The sequence below is a fragment of the Glycine max genome, chromosome 8 (genome assembly GCF_000004515.6).
Source record: "Glycine max cultivar Williams 82 chromosome 8, Glycine_max_v4.0, whole genome shotgun sequence".
Taxonomy (NCBI): domain Eukaryota; kingdom Viridiplantae; phylum Streptophyta; class Magnoliopsida; order Fabales; family Fabaceae; genus Glycine; species Glycine max.
Window position 1 is genome coordinate 6,834,390 of NC_038244.2, and position 13,831 is coordinate 6,848,220.

At 33.4% G+C, this 13,831-nt stretch overlaps 1 protein-coding gene across 1 annotated transcript; it reads left to right on the forward strand.

The window, feature by feature from the left end:
* Window positions 1-1,350: 1,350 nt before the first annotated feature.
* On the forward strand, window positions 1,351-7,636 carry LOC100787310 (uncharacterized). The gene is made up of 6 exons (XM_003532629.5): window positions 1,351-1,587; window positions 1,819-1,948; window positions 2,387-2,974; window positions 3,922-4,411; window positions 5,441-5,522; window positions 7,272-7,636. The coding sequence occupies exons 1-6, from the start codon at window positions 1,558-1,560 to the stop codon at window positions 7,482-7,484; spliced, it is 1,533 nt and encodes a 510-aa protein (XP_003532677.1). The 5' UTR covers window positions 1,351-1,557; the 3' UTR covers window positions 7,485-7,636.
* Window positions 7,637-13,831: the final 6,195 nt, after the last annotated feature.

Consider the following 13,831-nt stretch of genomic DNA (forward strand, 5'->3'; position numbering starts at 1 on the left):
CAAAATCCAAAAATTACAATCCTAATTAGAAATTAGTTGCCCTACCCAGAAATTGGAAAATCTAGAAATTGTGTTTGTTTTGTATTTTGAATAAATGTTTATGACTCTTTTTTCCCTCCGAGTGAACTCAGTGTCAATATGATCATCTTTGTTTCCCCCCAAACTCAATAAATTCTTAAAAAAATAGGCATAAGATATGATGAATTTAAGTTTTTAAGCTTATTTAAAATACAATCGGATTGGAACAATACTTTATAAATTTGAAGTTTATATGGTAAGTTGCAATAAAGAATGAATTACAATTTACAACCTTATAATTGTGATCTTACGAAGTAATTTACATTTGAATTTGAAACTATTTTATTTAAAAAGTATATTATTAGAGTATTAGGTTTGAACTCATCTAAGTCAAGCCAAATAAAATTATTTAAGGAGATAAGTTTTTAACATTTTAAAAAAAATTTGAATACGAAACTTTATTTAAAAAATAAAACAAATATATATATATATATATAAATAAGTTTATTGTGTGAAACCCACTTTTTTGAAAAAAAAAGTATTTTTTTCTCCTCTTTTATTATAAATCTAAACCTATTAAGATGTATAAATTTAACAATAAGTTGTAGTTTTCACAGTCTTGACAAATAAAAAATCAAATTTCAAAATCATACTAAATAATTTTTTTGATAAAAAAGGGTTTTGTTAAATATTTTATTTATAGATAATAATAATAATAACAACAATGCCATCAATGCTTTTAAGTTGTTTTTATCAAAAAAAAATCCATAAGAGGTGTCCTAAAAACACCAACAAGTTTTTCTTAAAAAATATTTTATATATATATATATATATATATATATATATATATATATATATATATATATATATATATATATATAAACACTTTTTTTTTTATAAAAAAGACCCACACACACATCTTTCCTGTTTAATTTTATAGAAACAAGTTTGATATTCTCTTAAAACATGTTTTTTTTTTTAAATGGTTTTGTATAGTAAACTAACCATATAAAAAAATTTCTGAACTTTAGATGAATATATCATGCTCACTTTAATAATGAATTAATCTCTCATAAATTTAACTTTAATGAAGTAGTATTACTGTGTGATGCACAATCATGTGGCAGCATGATTGGGGTGATCGGAAGTTAAACTCCTCTCTTATCATGATTTGCCCGTTACTAAACCTGCTAAATTTGATGGATTTTGCATTACAAGACAGATAATAACTGCACATACCAGAAGGAACTTAGAAGTAACAAAAGGGATTAACATTATATGGGGTGGGGAAGTGGGCCACAAAAGCCAATGTAGTACAACAACAGGTCAGACTTCAGAGACAGGTCCGTCTATTACTGCATCTTCTTGTCTTCCAACTCTCTCTCTCTCTCTCTCTCTCTCTCTCTCTCTCACTTTTGCAACTCAAAAGCTTCAAACCCAAAGCAAAGTAGTACTTAGCTTATAGCCAGTGAGGAACACTAACTGCATTATGTAAGGATTGCATTTTTGCTCCCACAAGGACAACCTCATTTGTCAAATATGGATTACGAAAGGATCCAAAAGCCTCAGGTATGTATCTCTTCTATTTCTTTCATCCCACTTCACCTGTTTTGTTTTTTTGCTTGATTTGCATTTTTCAATATTTCTTCTCTCTTACATGTGTTGTGGTGGTGTACTTGGAAAGTGAGTATCACTGTCAAAGTAGCTTAGTGTTCTGCAAAGTGCAAGCACTTGTTTTGATCTGCTCATTTTTGGGGCTCTCTGATTTGCCTTTGGCTTTATGGGAACTTGGGCTTGCAGGGTGGTGGGGGATTTTCACCGGGAAAATTGAGGAGCATGCTACTGGGTGTGGAGAAGAAGAGGAAAGAAGAGGAAGAGCTTGATTCTACTTTCACCACGAGATCTCAGAATTCAGACATGGATGAATCTGGTATGTATGCTCTTTCGTTCTTAATCTTGACAATTATGATGCTGCCTTGAAGCTAGAGAAGTTGTAAATCTAAGACACTGAGTTTCACAAAATGTAAGATTTGACTGAATGTGGTGATTTATCCATCACCATTGTTGCCTATGATGTTTTCATTTCACTCCCTTATTTTTGTGGAGATTTAGTAGTATACTGTGATTTAAATTATATGCTAAAAGGGAACAATTTTTTCTTTGATACATAATGTACTTAATATTTCAAATATGGTATACTATTTAAACCTTGTGTCTATCTTTCTTTTGTTTGATGTTTTTGATTAGTTTATACTTTATGCAATGATACTTATATGCAGTGTCATATATGTATGTGTATCAAGTGCTTGTTAATTGTGACTATTATAACAGAATGGCTGGTGTTTCCTATTTGACATATCTGTTACAGGTGGTAGTAGTTCCGATCATTGCAAAGATGTAGATGTTGTGAGTGTCCTTCCTGAATATTCAACTTCTGCTATAGTTCGCACTAGTAGCGTAGAGGCAGTTGGTGGTGATCGTTTTGTGAAGGCTAATGCAGGAGTGAATTCAAGGAGTAGAATCTTGGAAGACCCTTCTTCAGATTATGATAGTGGGCACGATAATATGAGCATGTCCTCGTCAATGTTTGAATTTCAAAAGGCCGAGCGTGCCCCACAGAGGGTTCCCGTGGGGCCATTCTCAAAACCAGCACCATCTAAATGGGATGATGCACAGAAGTGGATAGCAAGTCCAACTTCAAACAGGCCAAAGACAGTGCAGAGCCAGGGGCAAGGTGGGCAAAGTGGGCATGTAGGACCGCGAAAGGTTGGTAGTCTTGGTTATGGAAGCCGGCAATCTTCAATGAAGGTTGTTGTTGAAGTTCCAGATCAAAAAGAAATTGCTTTAGATGAACCAGATACCAAGCAAATTGATACAGATCAGACTAAGATGGAAACTGGAGGACAGAAATTTGTGAGTTGGGAGGCTGATCCCTATGCAATTGCAAGTTCTTGTGGTAAATGTTTGTTTGTGTTTTAGAATTCTTTACTGGATTTATCAAATAAACTACTTTTTGTTTGTTTAAAATGTATAAATTTTATTTTTCTGCTACTTTTGTGAAATATAATATGTTTTTTTCATCACTTCTAGTGTGTGGAGCATATGTTGGTTCTGCATCTAGATGATATAAGCTTACAGATCACAATTAAAATTCAGGTAGGTTAGTGTTAATTCATTTAAAAACTTATTTTCAGGAAGGCATTTGTATGGGCGCTTTTTTTAAAAATTATTTTGAGGGTCTTTATGTTTATTTGGGGCTGGTTATTCAACCTGGGCGTACCACCAATTGTGTGGATCAACTAGCGTGGGGTTGTTCCAACTTAAACCAGATGTCTCTGGTTCAAGTCCTGGGTATGCAAATGCGTTAAATACTTGGAGGGAGAGTTTTGCCGCATATAGTAGTCCTATCTGGCTCAAACAGCCTCCAATGGAGGATACCTGTGATCTAGACCAAAAAAACCTGGGCCTTAAGTTACGGTTTACTTGGTCCCCATGTATGATGGGCCCTGTATGAATGATGTAGTTAGCTATCAAAAATAGAAAATAAAAGATGAAGTGTGACTCCCAGCTGCTAGGTGTGTGATGCATCCCTTTCTCTTTGGAAAATTTGTAGTCCCATGGTACTATTTTTTTTTTTTGGTACAATGGTTACACTTAGATTAGAACCTATGATCTCATGCATACTACTCAAATCCCTTAACTCTAGGCCCAACTCTAGTGGGTCTCCCACAGGTCCTACTTATTAATGAAGGAGTGGGTACTACTGCAATTCTTATTCTTCTTTAAGGCATTGAAGTCATTTTCAAAGCTTGTTCGGAGTTGAATGCTAATTTAGAAGAGAGCTAAGTGTGTGTGTGTGTTAAAAAATATTGCATGGTAATAGTACCCACTTTTTCTGTACAGTTAGTCTCAGCCAGCACAATTCATCTCTTGCAATCCAAAATGAAACAACATTTGTTCCTCCCCCTTCAACAGCTCGGTCTGTATCAATGAGAGATATGGGTACCGAAATGACCCCTATTGCTAGCCAGGAGCCATCAAGAACAGGTACCCCAGTGAGGGCAACAACACCGATGCGCAGCCCTAATTCTTCCCGGCCTTCTACTCCCCCCAGAGCCTCCCCTGCATCTACTTTAACTGATCTGCATAGTGACAATCTGAATCTCAACATGAATGAGTTGTCCGAAAAGGAGCTACAAATGAAAACCAGGCGAGAAATAATGGTTCTCGGGACACAACTAGGTAAAATGAGCATTGCTGCCTGGGCTAGCAAAGAAGAGGAGGATAAGGATGCATCCACTTCCTTGAAAACAAAAACAGAACCACCTAAAAGTGTCGTTGTAGCACGTGCAGCGGCATGGGAGGAGGCTGAGAAGGCCAAGTATATGGCCAGGTCAGTTTATACTAATTATTAGTGTTAACATTATCTGTTAAAGTTTTGATTTCTATCCTGTAACTTCTGTTGTTTTAGACTTTAGAGGTATAAATCCATTAACATGCCCAATTTATTCATAATTAAATTCAATTTCATCAACTATAGGGTGCTGCCCAACTCTTGCATGAGGGGCCTGTGACATTTGAAACAGTGACAAAAGACCATTTATATATATAGAGAGAGAGAGAGGAGGGATCAACTTACACTAAGAGTAACTCCTCATCCCCACCATTCTTTTTCTTAAAATCTAACAGATAAGATTAGGGACTTATTAGAATCATTAAATTTCAAGAAAATGAATGGTGAGGATGAGGAGTAACTCTAAATAAGTTGATCCTTCCTCATATAAGCATCCCCAATATATATATATATATATATATAGTGTGTGTGTGTGTGCGCGCTTAAATAAACAACTGGTGCTTATTTTGAGTAGCGCTACAATGGCAGATTCTTAGGAAGAATGGTTTTCAACAAGTAAGAACGCAAATAAGCATCCCCAATGAAGTTGCTCTAACAGTTTTTTATTAGGTTTAAAGTGACTCAATTATATACCCATCCCTCAAGAAGCAAAAACAAGGAAACAAATAATAAAAGGCAACAGAAAAATTTATAAACCAAGGAAGCACCTAAGTGTCTGAATTCTCTGACAATATGTGGAGTTTATAGCCTATAGGAATATAGGTATGTATTTAAATTTGATGTCTTTCAGTTTCTTTGTATCTCTTAGAGACTTAGGAATAATAGCTTAAAATTTTTCTTCCCTCCTTTTATCATGGATATTTAGTACATATTTATGAATGTGTTTCTTATTTGTGACAAGATGAAGAAAGATGAATAAGATTTTGCTATATAATTAACCAGACTTTTGGAACATGAACCAGTATTTTACGGGCATTTAAACAGTTTCAGAAACACATTGGTTAATATTATTTTGTATTGCTACATTCTGAAATTCTCTGAAGCAGGAATATGTTTTTTATTACACAGGTTTAGGCGTGAGGAGATGAAAATTCAAGCATGGGAAAATCATCAGAAAGCAAAAACAGAAGCCAAGATGAAAAAAATTGAGGTATACACCTGTTATTATTACTGATTTTGTTGTTTCCGACATGGCTGTTTAATTTAGATTTTTGGGACAAGCCTTTGGACATTAACCTCTAATCCTAATATGGAAGAATCTCTGAGTCAGCCTAACAATAGCAACATCTGCGTAAGAAGTTGAATAAGTTACCCTAAATAGGTATAGAGTATGTGAACTGAAACAAGAGAACATCTAATATATTTTAGTCCATATTGTACCATAGTTTATGATCTTACAATTGACTTCATAGGGTCTAATAGAAATATATTTCAGTTTAATAATTCAATTTCGTTTATACTTTGTTCGAAAATATCTTGCATGGACCATTTGATCAGCCATTTAATGTTCTTCAAAAGAGGACAGTTTACTGAAACATGTTTAGAATGCAATAGTAATTATTTGTACGATATGATTATAATTAATCTTTGAAGCTCTATTTTTGTATTTCTCTACTTGTATTATTCTATTGTTTACTCTCTGTTATGCAATGAATGACTGACAAATGTCTGAAAATTCCATAGATGAGATATTGTGATTCATGATATTGTCTAGTAGTAGGAACGAGGAAGGTGAAGTAAATACCTATCCTGATTTGTATTGCTTCTGAAGACAAAGAAGGAAGCAATAGATGTTTAGGAGATTGAGGGCATTTTGTTTCAAAGATTGGCACTTTATGCCTTCTGCTTATCAGGAGGGGTGTTAACCATTTGGGATGCTAGAGTAACTACACAGTTGATTTTCTCTTCACGAATCTATCACTTTGTATGTTTTGCTGGATAGAGGTCATAGACATTGGTAGCTAATGTATACTAAATAGTGATATGTAAAAACACTGAGATTTAATTCTTAATTGGTATACTGTTATGGCCTTTAATGAACAGTTTTTCTTGCAACTTGCAAGTATGATGCATCATGCATGCTCTGGTGCTTTGGTAGTTATCAGTCTTGTGCATAATAGGACATCCTATTTGTTGCTATCTGATGTGATGAGACATTTGTCTTGTGCACCTGATGGCTTTGGCTTAATGCGTAAGATGTGTGGCCCAGTATTGCTCTCTTGTGTTACTAATTTGAGAAAGCTTTAGTAAAATTCTAATGAGTAACTGTAGGTGAAGCCATTTACTGTTCTCTTATTGGTCAAGACTAAGGTACATTGTCATTCATAAGGGTATAATAGTATGATTATCAAATAGATGTGCATTTTGTCCCAATTCCAATAAAGAAACAAGTGGCTATCCCTTCTGGTGTAATAAGAGAATGTGTTTGTGCTTATTTCTTTAGTCTGTATATTTTCACTTTAAATTGGGCATTATGTTCACACCAAATCAACTATCAGGCTTTTAGGAGAATTAGTTATTGACATGGAACTAGAGCCTTTATGACCATGTCATCAGGAGTTCAATCCTTATGCTTGTAAATGAAATTGAATTTCAGCCAAAGATAGAAGAGGCCTTTGAGTTGCATGCACTTCAAAGTCCAAAGAACTCTTGTGTGATGGGGTGCTGAAGTTTTTATGAGAGTTGGTTGCTTTGCTTTGACTGATGCACTTGAATAGGAAAACCAAGATGTTGATGCTGAAAATTAAGCAAGCAATGATGACCTCTATTAGATTTCTAACATTTTGGCAAACTTTCCCAGCAATAAATGAAGTAGTCATATTAATACATTGTATTACCAAAAAAAAATGGTTAGTTACCCAAAAATGTAATTTTATAATAAATAATAATTTGCTTGCAGGTAGAAGTTGAAAGAATACGAGGTAAGGCGCATGATAAGCTAATGAACAAATTAGCAGCTGCAAGGCATAAAGCCGAGGAAAAGCGAGCAGCAGCAGAAGCCAATAGAAATCATCAAGCTGCAAAAACTGAAGAGCAAGCAGAGTATATACGAAGAACTGGTCATGTCCCTTCCTCATATTTATCATTTTCTTGCTGCAATTGGTGCTCTTAAAGAAAGCCAATCCTTGTCAATGTTTGTTTTTACATAGGTATGCAATGCCTTTTGCTGCTTACACCCAAGCATGTTAAATATGTCTGTTGCATTTCCCTCGAGGTGTAAAATGTTACATTGTTCTGCTGAATAATTGCAAATTGAAAGTGCTATGTTATTTGTCCAGTTTTTATTTTATGAATTTCTTTTGGGGTTGATAATTATGCTTAGAATTTGGGTTTTGGGCCTAATTCAATCTAAAAGTTAACTTGTGAGGACCTATTTTTTGGCTATATCGCTAGTCAATACAGAAATTTCAACACACTCTTCTTATGTCAGAGGACTGTACATGGTTTTTACACATGTATCAAAATGATTTGTGAATATACTAATTAGTCGATATTAAATTCATTCGTATAGTTTGTGACTATTTTTTTTTTTTTTTGAAAGGAAAGATAGTTATATTATTTCATTCAAGAGTTGAGAAACAATACATGATGAGATATAATCAAAACTATGAGAGGTAGCATAAAATTTTGAAGTCCTAGAGTTGGAAATAAATTGACTTGCCTCTTCACAAAATTCACCCTAGAGTTGGAAATAAATTGAAACTCCGCCCTACATCTATTCAAGATAAGATTGAATTCTGTAATTTATTTAGAGCAGCTGTTGAATGAATCCGCAACACTTTTACAGTCAAGCTCAAATATGACATTATGTTGAGATGATGGATCCAGCTAATGGCCTTGGAGAGTGCCCAAACTTCAGCTTCCTTTGGGGATGGCATACCTGATACGTTGAAGGTTATTGCTTTCATGAAATTTCCTTTGCTGTCACGTAAACAAGCACCAGCACCGAATGATTTGTTATCCTAGAAAGTAGCAGCATCAAGATTGCATTTGAAGTAATTTTGTTGCAGAGGAGACCACGATGTGATGTTGCTGCTCGTTTGAGAATATTGCTGGATAGTTTGGTTTTTGGACTTCTTCCCATTGAGTGATGTTTTGCATTGCAGTGGAGTAGGCAACCCGAGGTGTAGTGGATATTTGTTCCCAAAGCTTTGTGTTGCGTGTCTTCCAAATACACCAAAGGACCGCTCCAATTTTGACTCTAATTTGTGGAATGGATTCCTGCAAGAGAGTAAAAATAAAAGAGAGAAAGCGATCTCCACTATCCCACTTTTGTTCAATGATGTTCCATAGTCCTGCTTCCATCCATACATGTTAAGCGTGATCACAAGCTAGGAAAAGATGCCATTCATTCTCAATGTTTTTTTCACAGCAAACACAATTCAAAGGGCACAAGATTTGCTTCTTTCTAAGATTTGATCGAGTTGGAAGGCAACACCTTAAAAGTCTCCGTAAGAAGTGCTTTATTTTTGGAGTTGCCGAAGCTTCCAAATGAGCATCCAATCCCCTTCACTTCTAAGATGGCTATTATCTAGAATATTCTCAATGGTATTGTGATAGGCAGTTCTAACAATATAGGTACCCGTAGGGGAGAATTTCCAAATTACCTTATCATTCTCCATCACGTTCAAGAGGGGAAGAGCTAGAATTTTTTCAGCATCATGGTGGCTAAAGATTGCTTCCACGAGATATTTCTTCCATGCACACTTATTATGATCTATTAAATCATCCACTCTTAAGCCATAATTTTCATTTGAAGGAAAAGTCGAGACATAGGAATTGTTATCATTTTTAAGCCAAGGTTGGGACTAAGCATGAATAGAATTACCATTTCCAATCCTCCATTGCTAAACTCCTTTTATCACTACCCGTGAAGTATGGATACTACGCCATACAAAGCTTGAATTATGCCCCAATTGTGCATCCAAGAAATCCACCGACGGAAAATATTTGGCTTTGAAATTTTTTGCTATTATAGTACTTGGTTGGCCATAAATCTCCAACCTTGCTTTCCCAACATGGCAAAATTAAAGGCATGCAAGTGTCTGAATCTCATACCATCATCTTCTTTCTTCATTGTCATTTTGTCCCAATTTAGCTGGTTGATGCCTCTCCTTTGTTGCTTATTAGGGACCCACCAAAACGAATTTATCATTTTCTACAAGTCTTCTTCAAGAGTAGAAGGGAGCAAACAAACACCCATGTAGTATGTGGGAATAGATTGAGCAATAGATTTAACAATACTTTTTTTAACCAACTTTTGATAGATGCTTGATGGTCCAATGGTTGATGTGATTCCAAAGTCTATCCTTGATAAAGACAAAAATTACTTTTTTCTCTTCCCTATAATGGTGGTTAGCCCCAAGTACTTGCTAGAACCAATGGTTTCAGAGACACAAAGATGAGAAAAAAGTTTCCTCCTAACATGATGCTGAGTATTGGCGCTAAAGAAAACTTCTAACTTTTGGTAATTGATGAATTGACCTAATGCTTGATCATAAGTGTCAAGAATCTCCTTGATAATAGAGATTTTTGTGTTATCCGCCCTACAAAACAGAAAACAATCATCAACAAATAAAAGATGTAAGAGGGGTGGAGTCCTTCTACACACTTTCACATCATGGATGTCACCTCTCACCTCTCTATTTTTTAGTAAAGCTGAAAGACCCTTAACTCACAAAATGAAAAGATAGGGTGATAATCAGTCACCCTATATGAGTTCTTTCCTTGAAGATATTTGCCCTACAAGATCTCCATTGATAAGAACAAAATATTGGACAAATTGGAGACAAAGTTTAATCCATGAAACCCATTTTTCATGAAAGTTTAGTCCACTCTATCAAAGGCTTTATTGATGTCAATTTTTAAAGTCACCTCTCCTATCTTTCCTTTATTTTTACATCTCATGTGGTGGATAATTTCCAAGATTAAAGGGACATTGTCAAGGATAGGACGGTCTTCCACAAAAGCTGACTGCTCTTGTGAAATACATTTGTGGAGGATAGGTTTAAGGCAGTTGGCTTGGACTTTGGAGATGATTTTATAGATGATATTACACAAGGAAATAGGTTTGAAGTCTCTCATGATGGTGGAATTTTTTTACTTTGGGAATGAGAACAATGGAAGTTTTGTTTATCTGAGGTGGGAAATTTCTAGATTCAAGCCAAGAGACACCAGAATGGAATAGTTTTGGTCCACAAAGGTGCCAATTTTTTATTATTTAAAAAGTTGGATTTAAGCCATTCGGACCAGGTGATTTGTTTGAATCCATCAAGAAAAGGGCATTTTTGAATTCATCAATGGTGAAAGTGGCCAATAAGGAATAATTGTCATAAGATGAAACACATGCAAAAACTTTATTAACCACTAGAAGGAAATCATTACACCTATTGCCAGATTGAAACAAATTTTGAAAATAGGAAACATCTACATCAAAGATTCCATTGTGATCATTAACCATGGTGTCTTCATCACGTGAGAGGCATGAGATGGAATTTATTTTTTTCCTTGCATTGGCAGAGGCATGGAAAAATTTTGAATTTGTGTCTCCATCTTTTAGCCAGTAGATCTTAGCTCTTTGTCTCCAATATAAATCTTCTTGAGCAACCAGATGGGAGAGCTTTTCCGAAAAAGCTTGGTATTGAATACCATCATCAAGGGTTTGAGAGTGATGAAGGAATTCAAGGTCTGTTCTGCAAGTTCCAATCTATTCTCTGAATTGCCTTTGAAGATGCTTGCCCCATATGTTCATCTCATCAATGCAATGATTATAGTCATTGATTACCTCTATGAAGCCAATAAGAAGCCAATTTAGATGGTCTATCAAGCCAATTTTTTCATCGTTTGATAAAAGGTCATTGAAGTCTCCTATGACACACTAGGGGAGAAAAGTGTCATTTGCTGGAGTGAAAAAAAGAGTCCAGGGATCCTTCCTTCTACCTCTTTCTAGGAAGCCATAGAAGCTTGTGAGCATCCAATAAGGATGGTTTTGACTATTAAGAAGTTGATATGTATATATGTGCATATAGAGATCAAAATATTGTTTATTCTTGGTTTGCAAATGTAATAGTTATTGTTCCGGTAGTCGCAAAGTCTCACATCGTTAATGAGTCGAGACCATAAATCATTTATAAACACCCTTTCCTCTCAATCCATCTAGGTGCCTTTTACAAGGATAAAGCCATGACAATCATAAGCACCTAAGCGAACAATACCCAGATACAAGGACCCTAATGATGTCTACGGATTTGAGGTTAGAACATTAACCCTAGAAGAAGGGATCTAGACTACTCTTACCCCTAGTCTCGAAACTTCAAGGACTTGACTTATTGTTATTAATTTTAAAATATATTTTAATTATTTTTTTGTTATATTATACAAAAAATCTATTTATTTATATATTTATATAAATATTATATATTAATAACATAAATGCTAGGTTAACAATTTTCGTTTTCTAAGATGTGTTTTATAAAAATAAAAAAAACTTAAAATCTTAATTAAATAACAAAATAGTGTCATTTTATATAAGAAAAGAAATTTATTTATTTATATATTTGTGTAAATATTCATTAATATAGTCAAATGCTACATTAATAATTCTTTTCAATTCTTGTTTACATATATCTTATTTTCTATATATAATAATTTAACTTCATATTGTATTGAGCGGTATATTTTAGAAAATATTTTTAAAAAAAATCACATAATATAATCATATAAACTATTAACATTAGAGTATTTATTCCAATATCTCTCCAAATCGTCTCTAGCTTATCATCATTTCCCTATCTTTTTTCCCTTTTATTTTTGTATTTTTTTTTTTTGTTAAGCAAGAGAGCAGGAGAAGTCCATATTACTTTTCCATTTATTACATATTCGTGCAAAAAAAATTCATACTAAATAACACTGCTAGTTCATGAACTTCTTAGATTTTATTTTGAATCTATAGGATGTTTCAGGTTGAAAAAATAAAGAGTTATATGAAGTAGGAGTTTTATTACAAATTTACCACATGAAAACAAGAAAATAATATGAAAACATATTTTAACTGCTTTATTTTTCTTATTTTCGAAAACATGTCTCTATAACTCAAAATAAAAACAATTGATATCAATTATTATTTCTTTTTTACTTTTTTTTATAATAAAATTACATGTATTTTCTTACAAGAGATAATTTTGTTTCAACTTACTAGAATTATTATCGACAATAAAATTTACCCTATTTAACACAAGTGTATATCTAAAGTTTAAATTTGATATTATTAATTAAATTAGAACAACAACTTGCACCATTAAGTAGTAATAATTTTTTTTTTGAAAACTAAAAGTTGTTTGTAAAAAATAGTACTCCGTTCCCAAATAATAATTAGAAGAAAAAAGTTATAATTTTATAAAATTAACCTTAGATCGTTTTAATTTATTTATAAAATTTATAGTTTATTATTTATCAAGAAATATAAGTGCAAATAATAATTAATTCAAATGATAATTATATTAAGACAAAAAATATTTCTTAGACAATAATTATAATGAGAGTATTAAAAAATCCAAGTATTTTAATATTTTTTCTGTGTTATCAATATATTCAAACCCAAATTGAAGTAGGAAGTGTACACAGGAGCTAGCTAGTCCCTTAATCTTAAGGTTGGGGAATTGAATTTTGTACCTTTCTTATTGCATCTTGCACCTCATAGTTTTTTAAGAACCCCAATCTATCCCTTTTATTTGACCCTCTGCTTCCCTTATTCCTCTTTTTTATGCTACACTTAGTGCAAGTCCAAATCCTCTCCTTTCTTGTTCTTCTCTTTTTCTCCTACTCAATTCTTCTTCTCAACTCAACTAAACTCTTCTTTCCGGAATTGGCGTTTCTATTTTGAGTTTTGGATATGTTTTTGGAACAGACATTCTGTAATGGTATAAATAATATTATGGAATGACCCTTTTGGAAGGACAAATTTTATGGAATACCTTTTCCATAAGCAAAAGTAATGCTTCTGAAATTATCATTCAGAAAGATATAAAATGCACTTCTAGAAAAACTATTTTGGATTGTAATTTTTGCTTCTAGAATGATTCTTCCATACGCTAAAATAATGCTTTTTGAAAGATACAAAATAAATTTCTGAAAAGGCTACTCTGGATTGCAGTTGTAGGTTTCGAAATGGATTTTAAGTACAATAATGATTTTCGAAACTCCCTTTCCAAACTATACAAAATACACTTCCAAAAAGACTGCTCCGGTTTTAAAAAAACTGCTTTTGAAATTGTCTTTTTGAAGTAAAAATTCTTCCATAATAATCATTCCATTAAGCATTTTTTGTTTATGGAAAGACCTTTCCAGAAGCATTTTTGCTTACAAAAAGATCATTTTGAAAGCTTTTTTTATAGTTAATTAAATTTGACAAAGGGAGAAGGAGGAAAAAGAAAAGAAAAGAAAAGGGAGAATGAGCCACTT